Source organism: Polyodon spathula, chromosome 2, assembly GCF_017654505.1.
Source record: "Polyodon spathula isolate WHYD16114869_AA chromosome 2, ASM1765450v1, whole genome shotgun sequence".
NCBI classification, from domain to species: Eukaryota; Metazoa; Chordata; class Actinopteri; order Acipenseriformes; family Polyodontidae; genus Polyodon; species Polyodon spathula.
This window is the reverse complement of record NC_054535.1, coordinates 50,603,025-50,618,668: the sequence shown is the minus strand read 5'-3', so window position 1 is coordinate 50,618,668 and position 15,644 is coordinate 50,603,025. Positions and strand designations below refer to the sequence as shown.

The window sequence follows — 15,644 nt, the reverse complement described above, 5'->3', positions numbered from 1 at the left end:
GGTGATGTGATTTCCTTTCTGCAAATTTAGTCACCATGACTCCTGGGTACAAATGTATTTTTTATTAAGTAGAAGTACATCTGTTGATCCTTTTAATTTTCTTTTCCAGACAACCAGCTGTTCCAAAGCTAGGAGAAGATGTAATGGATCTTGTGGAAGATTTTTTTGATCACTTAGGTGAGCTTTAGAGAGAAAAATAACAACTGTCTTCTTTTTGGTCTTCTAGAACAAATGGATGTCATGAATTTTGAATGCATTGTTTGTTTTACCTCTGCAGATTCTCCACATAACATAAATGATCATACTCTGGGTTCTCTAATTCCTAAGAACAGCTCAACTCCGAAAAATAGAGATTCACCTTCACGAAGAGAAATGGGAAATAAGGTATGTACTTTTTGTATTGTGTGTATATACAGTGCATAAAGTTTAATTATTAGAGGGAACTGTTTAACCCTTTGAGTAGTGAATTCTTAAATGCACTGCCGGTCCTACGGGCGTGAGGTGTGTGTTTTTTGCTGTTTACTGCAATTGCTTGATTATTACGAGTACAGTGCACAAACCAGGTGAAAGCTATGTTTGTAATGAATACTGACGAAATACAGACATTTTTACCTTAAATAAAACCAATAAATATATATTTATTTAGTCATAAGGAAAAGTTTTGACTAAAAAAATAACGTGTAGGCAGTAAACAGCAGGGTGGAACAACCACAACAACACGTCCTAACAAAAAAACAAAGGCTGAACTAGAGAGAGAGAGAGAGAGAGAGAGAGAGAGAGAGACACATGAATAATTCACATTCGGGTAAACAGTTTGTGGGAGTGAGTGTGTAATGCTTCGGTGTATGGTTCTCCTTGAAGCATGGATCAATGCATAGAGCTTGGCGCTGTCACTTGATGTTGATGGTAAATATTCTTCGCTTATGTCTTCACTGACACACTCACTGATACCCGATTCAGTGGAAGAATTGTATGTATTTGAATTTAAATCGGAATCTGAATTCATTACTATTATCAATACTTTTACACCGAGCGATTTTCACCAGTTTACAAACACTGTTGATATTTTTGTGACTGGGATAGTTATATGCAATTCAGTCACTATCTGGCAGAGGGTGCAAGGGACCAATAAAAGGTGTTACAGAAACCTGGTGTTACAATATTATGCGATCAGGGGTTTTGTAGGCTCAGTAATTCAAGTTTAAAGTTGCAAAATGTACTCAAAGGGTTAAATCAAGATGCCCAAATTTTACAGATCAGAGGTCTGCATAGCAAGCAGGGGTGTGGAATTAAAAATAAATAATAATAAAAAAAAAATTCCAAAGGACAAAATCGTGGATCTGCTTCACCCTCCCCGTCGCACAAAACACAGTTGAATATAATTTGTACTAATTTGCTTTTTATTTAGCAGTGAACACAATCAGTCAATTAGTGATTAACAGCAGACTCGCTCTCTTCGCGATGAAACCGTGATGACGACTGACGCGAGCTTGCGGTTGGTGGCCATATTCTCTTTTAGGGAACCAGGTTTACGGTAGGTAAACTAATGTTCCCTTTCAATTCAAAGATGGCCACCAAAACAGTTATGGGAAAACAAGTACCAGCGCCATCGCGTGGGAGAAAAGAATGGCAGCATACGAGGGACGCCTTAGGCCTGCCTGACCAAGGTCAGCGGTGCGAGTGTGCAACATTGAGGGCAATGAGGGATCTATTGCATTCAGACGATCGAACCTGGAAAAAGTATGCAGGGTAGCCCAGATAGCTGCATCACAGATCTCAGTCATGGAGGCACCTCCTGAAGAGGGCCCATGACGTAGCCACACCACTCGTGAAATGTGCGGCTACCCGCGCAGGTGGGGGGTAAGCCAGCACCATCATACACAGCCGAGACTGTCCGCAATCTAATGTGACAGTTGCTGCTTCGAAAGGGGCTGTTCCAGGGTCCCGTGGCAGACAAAGAGCTGGTCAGACTGACGCAGCGCTCTCGTCTTATCCACATAACATCTCAATGCCCGAACTGGGCAGAGAAAATTCAACTTCCTATCATGACCGTTATGTATGTCACCAATCTTGGAAATACTTACACTTAATAGGCACACAGCGACCGAGTGGAATGCACCCTAGCATTCTGCAGTGTACCCACAACCGTGTCTGACAGCCCTAAGGCTGACCAGTGGTCCCTTTCAGGGGCCAGACCCGTAACTGGAGCCTGCCCGCCTCCGGGTGCCAAAGCGTGCCTCTCGTCTGACTGAGAAGATCCCGGCGAAGCGGGATCTCCCAGGGTGGGCCGTTCATAGCTGGCACACGGTTGAGATCCAGATTCTCCTGGGCCACTTGGACCTTTGAGAAAGGCTGGGAGTAATGGCAGAGGCGGGGGAACATGTAAAAGAGCGTTGTGGGCGAAACGTGGGCTAGGGCGTCGACGCAGAGTGAACTGCGGTGGAGGGAGTTCCACAAGGGGCAATGTGTCTTCTCCGACGAGGTGAACAGATCGACCTGCGCCTTTCCAGACCATTCACAAACGTGCTCCAACACCTGAGGATGGAGCGCCACTCCGACGGATGCAGGCCGTCCCTCGAGATGAGGTCTGCAGCCCGATTCTCCACGCCTGGAACGTGTGTCGCCCAAAGGGACTGCAAGTTCCGTTGTGCCCATTCAGGAGAGTGAAGACTAGGCGATGTAACCCTGGGGACTGAAGGCCACCCTGGTGGTTGACATACGCCACCACTGATGTGTTATCTGTACGGATCAACACGTGCTTGTTCCGCACTACGGGTACGAAGCGCTGGAGGGCAAGGAACACCGCCTTCAGCTCCATCATATTAATATGCAGGGACATCCAACTGCCCGACCAGGGCTGTTGACAAATGGGGACGTGAAAATACGCGTCCCGCAAGTCCACCATGGTAAACCAGTCGCCCGGCCGGACAGACTGGAGTGTGACTGAGTCAGCATTTTGAACCTCCTCTGTTTCAAACTGGTTGAGGAATCGTAGGTCAAGGATGGGGTGAAAGCCACCTTCCTTCGGCAACAGAAAGTATCTCAAGTAGAACCCCTCTGCTGGAGAGGTGGGGTCTACAAGACTGCCACTTCGTTCTGGAGCACCGAGGCCTGAAGCGGATCTGTCACGTACATAGTTGTGATGCCACAAAAAGGAGGGGGGTCCCAAGCGAAACCTGATGCACGTAACTGGTATTGTACGGTTGCAAGCACCCACACATTGGAGGTGCAAGCGCGCCAGTAGTGCAGCTGTTGTGCTGTAAACTGGGTCTGAGGCTACAAAACCCTCAGGGGCCCTGCTGGTGCTGCTGCGTGGACTGGCCACGACCGTGCCCTCCACATGGCGAGTGATTCCTGTCCCCCGCCTGAGGTCACCCAGCGGGGCGGGTGACTGTCCGTGTTGGGGGTGTGTGCCAGCAGTTCGACCTACCCTGTGCTGGAGCGGGGGGAGGGAGCAACTCGGTTATCTGCCTAGACGCCTTGCATTCCTGAAGAGACTGCTGCAGATCTCCTCGACTGCCAGACCGAATGTGTGGCATGGCGATATAGGCGCAGCCTTATTAGCATCAGGCATCCGCGCCTGCGACGGCCAGAGCTGTCTGCGCGCGACCACTAGGCCTACCCCAGTAGGCCGGATATCTGGAGCAACGTACGTGACAGTAACCACAACTCCGTGGCCACCGGCTCTGGGAGCGGGGTGTCATGCAAAATACCATCCATGTATGCAACCAGCATACTGGGTGTATTGGCCAAGCGGGTACTCTGGGGTCCCCGCCATGTATGACCTCTGGACGTGTGTCTCCATAACCCTGCATTGCAGGCTCGGGCTCATAAGGCCCTGGGCATACCTCCCACCGGTGGAGCCCCCGCCAGGCCTAGCTTCTCTGCCCCCTCCAGCAAAGCCAGTTGAGAACAGTGGTCCCAGGAGGAGCACACCTCCATAAAATCCTGGAAAGCAGGGAAGGGTTGGTGTCGAGGAGCCATGTCCATGGGGCTGAAAGAAGGAGTAACGTGGCTCTGCCTCTGTTGTAGGCACTGGGCCAGCAATCACTGAAGATGATCACTCAGTACCATTAAGCAGCGATTAGCATTGACCTTGCCTTCTAAGGGAATGAGTGCACCCAAACTATGCCAGGTAAATGCGCCCCACAACATATTACGGACCCACCAGAGTCCTTCACTGTTGGAACCAAGCATTCAGGGCTGTAGAGTTCTTTAGGTTGGTGCCACATTTTCACTCGTCTATTTGTTGAACATGGTGAAGCATAATTCATCTGACCATATCGCATTTCTGCACTGCTTGGCAGTCTATTGCCTGTGATCTTTGCACAACTAGACTCACAAACTGCATTGCCAGGTGTGATGAGTGGTTTGCACTGCAACCCGACTGGTATCCCGCTCTGTGGAGTATTCGGCAGACCATTTTTGATGAAACTGTCTGCTCGCGACCCAGGTTGAAATTTGCAATCAATTGATCGGCTGTTGCTTGCCTGTTTTGCCTTGCACTTCTAATTTTAATGCACGGATATCACGATCCTGGAGTATGCGCTTCCGCCCACTGTTGCCCTTTGCTGATGATGTCTTTCCCTTAGAGTTCCATGCCGACATCACCTTAGACACCGTTGCTCGTGAAACATCAGCAAGTTGAGCTGTCTTGGTCACTGAAGCTCCTGCCAAATGCGCCCCAACAATCATCCTTCTTTAAAAGTCACTGAGGTCTCCTCTTGCAGCCATGCTAGCCATAATTATAGGCAACCAGGCCTGTCCAGCATTTTTATACATGACCTTAAGCATGCTGGGATGTTATTTGCTTAACGCATGAGTCACACCTGTGTGGAAGCCCTTTCTTTCAAAGTACTTGGTTCACTCATTTAAATGTCAGGTTCATGTATTAAGAAAGCAGTACGACGACTTTGCTAATTTACAAAAAATTTAACACGTTAAGTTTAAAAGATTAGTCTGTGCCTTGCCACTCTTAGCAGCCCTTTCTGGGTTTCTTTCCCACAGCTAGCCAATTCTTAGCATTTATTCCCTCTGTCAGTGACAATAACAGCCATTTGAATAACTTGCAAAAACATTAACCAATGACATTAACATGTATTCCTGTTGCCAGTTACAATGACACTCTATTCAATACATTTGAAGTAACAAATAATTTATTACAGTACTGTTGTTAAGTCAGTGTAATGCATACAAAAAATTGTAAAATGTAAAATCAAATGATTATCATTTTTTCATGTTGTCGTGACAATAACAGGTTTTTCAATTAGTTTTAAAGTATGTGGCACTCTCAAGGTGGTAGGGGGCACAGCGGAGGGGAGGGGGTGGTGCACGGCTGTAGTTGTCTCTGGCTGAGGTTGAGTTATCCCAAATAAATATGCTTATAGACAGCCTCCCCAATAGTCAGTTGTATCAAACTTTTAAGAGTAAATCATTTTGTAATGACAAAATGTAAATTGGCAACAAAAAGGGCAAGGCCAAAATGGCTTTCAGTTCAATAAATATTTAGAGGACACCAAGGCTACTAAACTGAAGTCAAGGCCAAAGTGTAGGCTATTGTGTAATTTTGCTTAGGATGGATATATAAAGCACTGCGCGGACATAACCCCCTGCGCTGAAGCCAGGCATTGGCTTTTATTGCTAATCCATGGGATCATATTTGTTCGATTTTTAATAGTATATATTCTACTCAGTTTAACAAACAGGGAGTATAATGTTATATTTATATAAAATACACAATGCAGATAATTTTAAATAGCATGTTTACAAGATAGCCACGAATAAACTAAAATAAGACGATAGGTAGCGTCTCACTATTTAACACTACTCTGTTTTAAAGATCGGTCATCTCATTACAATTGTGCAGTGAAAGTGGATTTGTAGTTAAATCTACTACGTGTTTCCCTTGTCTGGTGAAATTAAAAAATATTTACAAAATGAAATTCTGAATACTGAAATGTATTATTTTTCTCTAATAGTTTGCAAAATTCAGTGCTTACCCAGCATATTAACACCTCTGCTCATGAATGATTGGACATCTGTCAGATCTTTCACTTTCCCACTGGCTACTCACTCGCCTTCAATTTTCCTGCAGAATACTGTGAACGGACTCTGCTTGCTTGTGTTTGGACAGCTGCGTAAAACTTGGCTTTACAATATGACTGACCTTTTGGTTAAACTTACTGTCAGTGCTTACAACTGAAACACGGTTTGTCCCACCCAGCTAACTTATTATTGGGCTACCACAGAGAAAATGCAGATATTCGATTGGTTGATCGTATCGCAGAGGCCCTTAAGGAAAAAGGGGGGGGAGAAAATAAAAAACTTTAATTTGCAACTTTCAAAAACAAGTTTAAACTGCATTTTACTATCCAGCAAATTACCTGATTTTGACTGTCTTATACGCTACATTAGAATGTTGTTGCATTTTATTTATGCAACATCTGATTTGCAACATAGTTAATCCATTGTCTTGTTGCTTTGAATCTTACATAATGTACATTTTTAGACTTGTTTCTGATTTTTTTCACTTTGTGACACTGTCTCTTATTCCTTATGAAACTCCCTTGGTCTGTGCATTTTTGATGGTAAAATGCACAAAAAATTACAATTTTGTATATTTAAATACCACATGAAGTTGCCCTCTTTCCCCCCCTTTCATTTTTTAGCACCTCCAGTTTGAAATTCGTTCCTGCGTCTGACTTGATGAAAAAGAATCAACCAAGTTTTAAGTGCTAGAAAAGGCATTCACAGTAGTGTCCTGGTTAGCAAAGGAGTGTATTGCTAACAGAAAAAATTACCTTTCTTGACCTTTTGGAACTTTTTAGGCCTTCAAGAGCTCAAGTATTTTCAGCACAGGTCATGTGGATCACTCAGAAATATTTCTTACCCTTAGAGATCAGATGTGTGATAAGCTGCAGGAAGAATCGTCAGCTGCTCACTTTAAGGCCTACTGGTAGATAATGTAGCAGATATAATCAATGAAGAGCAAATGGTGGTCTTCGTCCAGTATTTTGATGTCAACAAAGAGGAGATGGAGTGTAAGTTTGTATCTGTGCTGAATGTGCTGGAGAAGGCTGATGCTGCTAGTGCAGCTGCTTTGTCAAGCAGCAGTTGGTAGCATTGGATTCCTTTGAAGAACCAAAAAGGCTTGGCCACAGATGGAGCCGGTTTGATGACTGGAAAATGGCTTTTAGGCGAGATTAGAGATTAAAGGAGGCCTGTAAAACGTGATGGCTATCCTTTGACAATGCCAATAGTGGCAGTGTGCGCTGACATCCCTGCTATCCTGCAAACATTAAAGCAGGGGTGCCCAAAGTTTAGAGTAGAGGACTGCATAGCAAGGCGACTGTGGGCTGAAATGTAACCAAGGATTGCAAATTTTCAAGTACCTTTCAAAAGTATATTTATTTGCATACCTGTCAACACTGAGTTTTCAAAATAAGGAAAGTTTTGTAAACTGAAATCTTAGTGGGCTGAATTGAAGTGAATAACTACATTAGACAGACGTACAACTGTTCCACTTTTACTGTTTGGTAGAATGTGTAGTGTGCAATGTATATTTGTATTTGGACTAATTTTAAGTTGTAATCATATGCAAACCAAGGCAAACACTGGGATTGTAATCCCGTATGAGTTTCTGAAAACGATCTTTGTTCAAGCTAATCGCAGGCTGCGCGTCTTCAGCTTGTCAAAGTTCAAAGCCTTGTTCTTGTGTGTCAGGGAGCCCTGAATGAAAGTTGCGCTAGTCCTTTTGTACTCTCTTCACCCCAGTGATTGGATTGTTTGCTTATTTGGGGCTGTACCTGAGTCCACATGGAGTTTTCCCATGGCTATTTTCGTTGTGAGATGGCCCAGTGTTCTCAAATGGTCTGCTGTTTTGCCCCTGTCTGCTGTATTTGAGGTGGACTGCTTTCTGTCCAAGGTGTCAAAACATTCAAAACAGTCTGGTTTGTACCCTCTTGGAAGACAGGCCGGGCGGAAAAGGATTTATTCAGCGATGAAGATAAACCACTTGTGCAGTATTTAGTTTACAACTCTTTTTAAAAGCATTCATTGTCAGTGGCGGAGTTTGTGACAAGAAAACCAAGCAGAAACAGAAAATGGCTTAGGACCCCCCTCTCTATATTCCAATTCTGTTAATTTGAAAAAAAAAAAAAAAAAAAACAGAATGGTATTATGACCATACTAACACTACAAATGATAGACTGATACAGTGCTCCTTCTAATTGCTTTTAACCCTTTGCGGCCTACAAGGAGTTGACCATATTTGGTCATGAATATGAACACTTTGTGTTTAAGGGCTTCTAGTTTTGGAACCTTGAATCAGAAATTAAACCCCAGTATGTTTACAGAAAGGTATTAGGTGGATATTTCCAGTGATGTCATTTATTGTTGGGGGATCTATTATATTTGTCATATGAGCTACACCTCCCCAAAAATTATCGAAAAATAAAAAACTACTGATTTTTCAACCTCAAGTTTTATATAAAAAAAAAAATTCCTCAAGGATTTCAAATCTGAAGTCAGAATTGAAATATCTTGTACAGCTCCAGAGCTAGACAGGGTTTTAGAATGCGTAGCATTTTAGAAAAATCAACCTCTGAAATAAAAAAATCAGACTGAAAAGCTTTTATTGCAAAATATTTATATTGTATAACACAACAAATAACGTTTTATACATTTTATACAAGATAATGATCGGTAAACTATTGACAGTAAATTGCCTTTACAGAAAGATGAAACGGAGCAAACATGCAATAAGGAAACGGCGAGGAAACATGCAGTAAGAGAACAGTGAGGCAACACGCATTAAGGAAACAGTGATGCAACATGCAGTAAGGAGAAAGCGAGGTATTAGGAGCATGCAGTGGATTATAAACAAAGGAAACTGAAGGTATAGAAGCTACAGAGGGAGGCATGCAGTGATGACGTTTTCTTCATGAAAGGATACGCAGGAGCTGTAAAACAGAAGCAATTCACCAAAAAATAATTAATTAGTAAGAAGTGTGTCCAGAGATCAGGTATATGCAAAAAGTAGGAGGGAACAGCTGCAAAGGGAAATTGGGGGAAAGAAAAACACTTGCAGAACAGGATACCAATGTGTACTGTCGTGTTGTATACTTACCCTGCAATGCTGGGCTGGGGCTCCTCCAGATCATCATCCTCCTGCAGCAGCAGCTCTTCATCAAGGAGGTCCTCCTCCGTGGCGTCCATGCCTTCTTGGTCTTCCACAAGTAGGATCTCGATCTCCTCACTCAGGGCTGCCCTCCTCTTCAGTGACTGAATCAGATGCGGGAACTGATTCTTGTCTCCATCCATATCCTGGCATACACTCCAATAGCGTTAAAATAAATACCCAATAATAATAATGATTGTCTATCCATTTTCACACACAAAGAAAATAAATAAATAATAAAAAAAGTTAAACTAATTATAAAATACATAGCTAAATATTATTATTATTAACTACAGCTAAATAACTTCAGTCCTTTACACATACACACAAAGTAAACTAATAGTAAAATACATAGCAGCAGCATAATAATAATAATAATGACTACAGCGATCATGAATCTTCATCCTAAAGCATAGGAAAAGTAAACAAATAATAAAATGCATAGCTATCTAATAAATATTCAATATTTGCCCCAGTCAATCTCCTGAGGAGAAACAAGTTCAAAAAAGGAAAAAAAAAAATCTAAAATAACAATATATAAGTAAAACTAAGAAATTAAAAAAAACATATATATATTTTGATGCTGTTACAGTAGCTACTTGTCTTTACAGTCTTATAAGTTAGCCCCGCTCAGCAAGCACACATGACACTGCGAAACAAAAAAAACCCTGCTCTATATATACTATAAAACTTTAAAAAAAAAAAAAAAAAAAAAAAAAAAAAAATAAAAAAAAACCTTGCTAATTATTTCAAGTACTTACTGTTTATATGATGTGTGGATTATCGGTCTTGCAATTGTAGAACTATTTTTATAGTTGATTAAAGGTCCATTTTAATGCATACAAAAATATAGCTTTGCATTTATTAACAATGCCAAAGACAGTAGCAGCCAATCCAGTAAATTGTAAAATGAAATCATTAATATGTATTCATGTTTTTAGTAACTAACAATCTATTGTCATTACCATTTGTACACACGGTATGTGGGGTGGAATAAAAAGGCGTTTTTAGGCTCCTTTTAATCTACGCTCAATTTACTATTGAGGCGTGGGTAATTTACATTCCAGTCAGTAAGTTGTCTCTGGCTAGGGTTGAGTTATCGCAAATAAACAATGCTATACCCACCGCCTCAACACCGCTCACCTACGTATTGATCATAAGATGCGTGTTTTGTTTTGTAGTGGCATTTAACGTATTTCATGAATCCAGTGGACTGTTTTCACAGAAGACAGAGAGGTTTGCCTTCCTTCTCAATTACAATTTATTTCCTGTCCATTTGGTCTTTAAAACTTTAAACTCTTCTTGCGCTTTTCTTTTTCTTTTCCCCACTGCTGCCATTGTTTGTGTAGCAGAGTTCATTCTCAAAAACTGGTATGCATGAAGAAACAGTTGTCAGTCTGTTATTAGTGTTCATGCATAGTACGTGAAAAAAGAACAGCCAATTCAAGCTGAGCAGTGTAGACTCCCACTGAAATCTAAGAAATACAAGTTGGTTTGCTGCACAGAAGCTTGGCCTCCCTTGAGATGATGAGTCAGACACAGGATCTGAATCACAATTTCTGAGATTCTTTGTATAGCATAAAACTGTGACTTCAAATGTTCATCCAACTCTTTCTCCTTTGATCAACTGGGGCTAAGTTAAAGATTTGATTACAGGTACTTTAGGATTGTAGACATTTTATGCAGCGGACTCCCACACCAAGGCAAACACTAGAGTAGTTATCTCGTATTAAGAGTGTCTGAAAACTGTATATCTTTTCCAGCTGGTTGCAGGCTGGATCTCCAGATTTTCACAGTTCAAAGACTGGTTTCTATACCAGAACCTTGGATTTCGAGTTGGGAGCCCCGTTTGAGTGCCGCACTCATACTTTTTGTAAGTTCTTTTTACCCCTGTGATTAGATAGTTTGGTTATTTTGGGCGGTGCCTGAGTCCACGTGTAGTGTTTTTCATTGGTTGTTCTCATTCTGACGTGGCCCCTTGTTTTCGTTGGTCTGCTATTCTGCCCCCTGTCGGCTCGATTTATGTGATGGACTGGTTCCTGTCTTAGGTGTCAAAGCTCCCAGAACTGTCTGGGTTACGGCGCCGAAAAAGTCATTCCGCGATCGCGAAGATAAGCTATGTGTCCAATATTTAGTTTACGACTCTTTTTAAAAGCATTCTTTGTCAGTGGGAGATTTTGTGACCAGAAACCAAGAAGACACAAAATGGTTTAACATTCCCCGCTGTATATTTAAATTCTGTTACTTATATTATGACCCACTCTGATGCTACAGTAACAAGAAAACCCATAATACTTTAAATACAGAGAATACATGATATAAGTAAAAAAAAAAAAGCATAATTAAATACAATGGAAAGTGCATAATACATGATAATAACATAATACGTGAAATAGTAGCAGCAACACAGCAGCTAATAGCAGGTATCAATCAGGCTTGAGCATGGACAGCAAGAGAGAACAGGTGGATAATGAGAGTTGATTTGACCCTTTGCGGTCCATTTATTCAGCGCTTGTCAGGCGCATCAGGTCCAATTTATTTTCACACACGCTGTTTATTTTACATGCACTGTTTTTAAATTTTTTTCAGAGTAAAACCAGTTTTAAATGCACTGAATTGCAAAAGGACACTCCAGCCAAGCCCCACCCCTTGTTTGCAGTATTTTACATACCTCTTCATAAATGTGCATACTGATAAGTCCTTTCCTGATCACTCATTTTAATACCAAACTCCTTAATAATGCGATCCAAGTCATTATTTTATTACTATAACATATCAAAAAGCTCTGCAAATGTCTGTGATATTCTTTTTGAGCGCTGGATGCGGAAGCAGCTGTCGTCTTTGTTTGTGTCCGTGTTATCTCTCTGTAGTGCAGGGGCTATGTGTCTTGCTCAGACATGCCGCCTTTCACTCAGCCATTGAAAGGTTTTTCTTTGCTTTTTCCAGAGAAAAAACAACTAGAGACCTGTGCTTGACGTCTTTTTGACTGGAAAGGGAAAATTGAAAATCTATTGCTAAATAGAACAAAGAAAAAAGACCATGTAACTCCAGTATTGGCTGCACTTCACTGGCTTCCTATACGTTGTAGAATTGATTTTAAAGTCTTGCTGCTGATTTACAAGGCGTTCCATGGTCTGGCTCCTGACTCTCTAAAAGAGCTTCTGTGCCCATATGCAGTTGTCCGTGCTCTAATTTCAACCGACTCGGGTCGTTGATTGTTCCAAAGATTAAGACCAAGAGAAAGGGCGAAAGAGCTTTTAGCTATAACTCATCAAGATTGTGGAATAGATTGCCATCCGACATCAGAGAAGCAGAGTGACTTAATGTTTAAGTCAAGGTTAAAAACTCTTTTAAATTAGCTTTTGAATCCTGATATTTTTTCTTTGTATGTCTATTTTAAGCTTGTTCACAGTTTCTGTTTTTAAACCAAGTTTTTGCTTACTTTTTATTAACGTTACCAGTTTTGCTGTAAAAATTGTTTAATTCTGTATTGTTGTTTTTTTTATTGTATTGTAAGCACACTGTGTGAGGTGCTATATAAATAAACCTTAACTTTTAAACTTTATTATTGACAGCCTGATTACAATGATCAGTAAATGTGGAATATAAAAATACATGTATTTTTTCTGGTGTTTTTATCAGGCAGTGATGTGTACATAGTTTATCGTGTGTTTCATGTTTATGGTGCAGTCTTGTTTGTTCTGTTTGCCTGCTGTTTAAAATCCTGAGCAGCTGTTCCGTTAATGTCATCTTTGTGAGACAACTAGCCTTTGCCACTGATCCAGCAACTGAAACATAATTTACAATTTGCTTTTTTAGGTTGATTGCTTTAACGTTTTATTTATGTATGTGATGTGGTATTCAGCTTGCTTACAAAAAAGCATACAGTGAAGTGTTCCAATTCACTAATGCAAATTGAAGACACTTTTTTCATTATTTGACCACTAAAGATACCAGTGTTAGTGTTATTCATCACTTTGGTTATCCACACCCTACCTAATCAACAAATGGTATGTTTTGGTTGGCATTTGCTCCAAAAATCATTCACTGTTGGATTTGATTTTTTTAGAAACCCGCTTCAGGAAATGAAAATATGAAAAAGACTGTACTACCAAAGGCGCTCTTTGGAGAAGGTAAGTTTAAAAAATACATAAAATAAATAACAAATACAAGCCCTTATTCAACATAGCACTTGGATCAGTGATTCATTGCATTGCAACCCCCATCAACAACAACAAAGAAGTACTACCGGCAACCACTACCCTGTGTTATTGTAGAATAGTTAGTATTGATAAATGTTTCAAGGCAGCTGCAAGTGGCAAAGTTAGCACTTTTGAAGTTCTGCGAGTACTTTCCTGGCAGGGATCAGAAAATAAAGGGGTCGATTAGAAATCCCTTTATTGAAGAAATGACTGCAGCTGAATGCTGTCCTGGTGGCTGGTGGTGATGGGCTGCAAGTCTTTGGCAAGGCATTCTCATCTAAAAAGTCAACCATTAAAGAAACTGTTTCCCCAACTGCCATGGTTTGCTTTACCTTGAAGAGCATGTTCTGGTACACATCAATAGACATACTATGAATATGCCTGGCAACAGTGTCGTTAGATGGGAATCAAATCAAGATGACTGGCTGCATTTTCCTCACCAACATAATGGAAACCATTTGTTTGCCGCTCGGTAGAAAAAATGCGTCTCCAATTGTGTGGGGCTTACCAGCTTTGGCTGTTCAGTGTGACATGGTGTACAATGCGTGGAGAGCCTTCCTTGAAGAGAACTGTGCTTTGCCTGCAAGTGCTGCAACATTTTCAGTGGTGTTAGCTCTCCTTTGCCAGCACAACCAGCCCAAGTAAAATCCAACTCCAAATATTTTAGATCATGTTCTTGGGTTCAGAACCTTGCTTTCGGCACTTCTTTTGCTTGCAGTGCATCTGGACTCCCCTTTATTACTCCTGTTTCTACCAGTTTTCTTCAAAAAAGTGTCTTTTAAAATATTTATGGGTGATACTAGTTTCTATTACAATAACTTTTATTACAATAACTTCCTTCAACCTTTCTGTCGACTTGTGAGAATTCCACTGATTGGCTGACATGCAAAAAAACCGTCATTGGTTGCTAAGTAACCAGTCCAGACACAGGCTGGCAGAGCGAATGACTCATTGGCTGAATTTACATGTGTTGCTATTGGCATGTGAATTAGTAATGCGTGTGCACGTGCCACAGAGAGGGATAGGGTAAATCTCATTTGGCCATGAGCATGATGCAAAACACGGGAAATTCATGCCCATTTTCACATAGAAACCCGCATTTCACATGAAAACGTCGACTGCTTCTAATCCAGACAGCCTTGGGAGCATATGTGGAAGGTGATCTGCAGTATCTGGGTTGGACAGCTTCATTTTATACACCTCTGAGTTAATTATCCAGTTATCTTCAATTAATGAAACGGGAGATAAAGTATTAAATTCTATTCACTGCTAACGACAGGCTACCCCAACAGTGACTTGAAAAACTATTTGGGTAAGATCAGTAAAACAAAGTATTAAACAATCAGACACAAGGCATTTACAAACCACAGCTTTATTATACCAATTTAACACTGCACCTTTAAACAGTTTCATTAAAACGATGTCACATGGCACATGACCATGGATTTTGTGATTTCGAGATTATCTTGTGTTAATGCTGTCTGCGCATGTAAACCACCTTTTCTGGCATTTCCATGCGAAACAGCACGAAAGCTGTGCGCATGACTAATTTGCATTTGAGCTCCATCCTTTTCCCTTCATTTGCATGACGTCGGGTAGACAGCTGCTCTCGAGTGAAATATACAGAGCCCATGTAAACCACCAGAGGGATAGGGTTATTTCTTCTTTGACTCATGCAAACTGTCTTGAGTTAAATTAGAACACACATGTAAAATCCACAATGTACCAAGTAATTTTTTTTTTTTTAAAGTACGTTCCTGTTTCTGAAATGAAAATAGCTGGTAGAATGAACTTGTTTATTACACAGTGATTTCCTGTTTTTTGACATTGCACAGTGATGTCCTGTTTTTTAAAATTTATTTGCAACCCATTTAAAGGCACTTGCAACCCACTTTACAGTTTGAGAACTGCTGACTTGGATATATATTTTGAGAAATATTGGTTATGAATGCCACTAAGTGTACCAAAAGACTAAAGTTTTTGACAGGATATTTTATCTTGGCTTGTGTATTCAAGTTTAATTATGTGAAAACACATTTACTATAATTAAAGCAGAGATGCCAAGTGCTACGATTTGCTCCGTAACAGCTACTGTTTTGGTGGCTCTGCTATGACGCTATGTCAAAGGGGTTACATACTATGATTTTGTATTTAAATAAATAGATAAATTAATAAATAAATACATGATGGATACTTCATGAACATTTATGAAATATTATTTCAATACCATGAGTGTAATTTCCTGTTTATTTTTTTAATAAATT

The 15,644-nt window shown here is 40.8% G+C and overlaps 1 protein-coding gene across 4 annotated transcripts in view; it reads left to right on the top strand.

The window, feature by feature from the left end:
* si:ch211-161h7.4 (centromere protein C) overlaps window positions 1-15,644 on the top strand; it is a 73,705-nt gene that overhangs the window by 13,312 nt on the left and 44,749 nt on the right. For all 4 annotated transcript variants that reach the window (XR_005947237.1, XM_041224515.1, XM_041224524.1 and 1 more), the window contains exons 3-5: window positions 110-177; window positions 278-384; window positions 13,248-13,311. Coding sequence is in view for 3 of the 4 variants with exons in the window: in XM_041224524.1 (XP_041080458.1) it covers window positions 110-177; window positions 278-384; window positions 13,248-13,311 (239 nt within the window). In the remaining variant the exon portion in view is untranslated. The remainder of the gene's footprint in view (window positions 1-109; window positions 178-277; window positions 385-13,247; window positions 13,312-15,644) is intronic.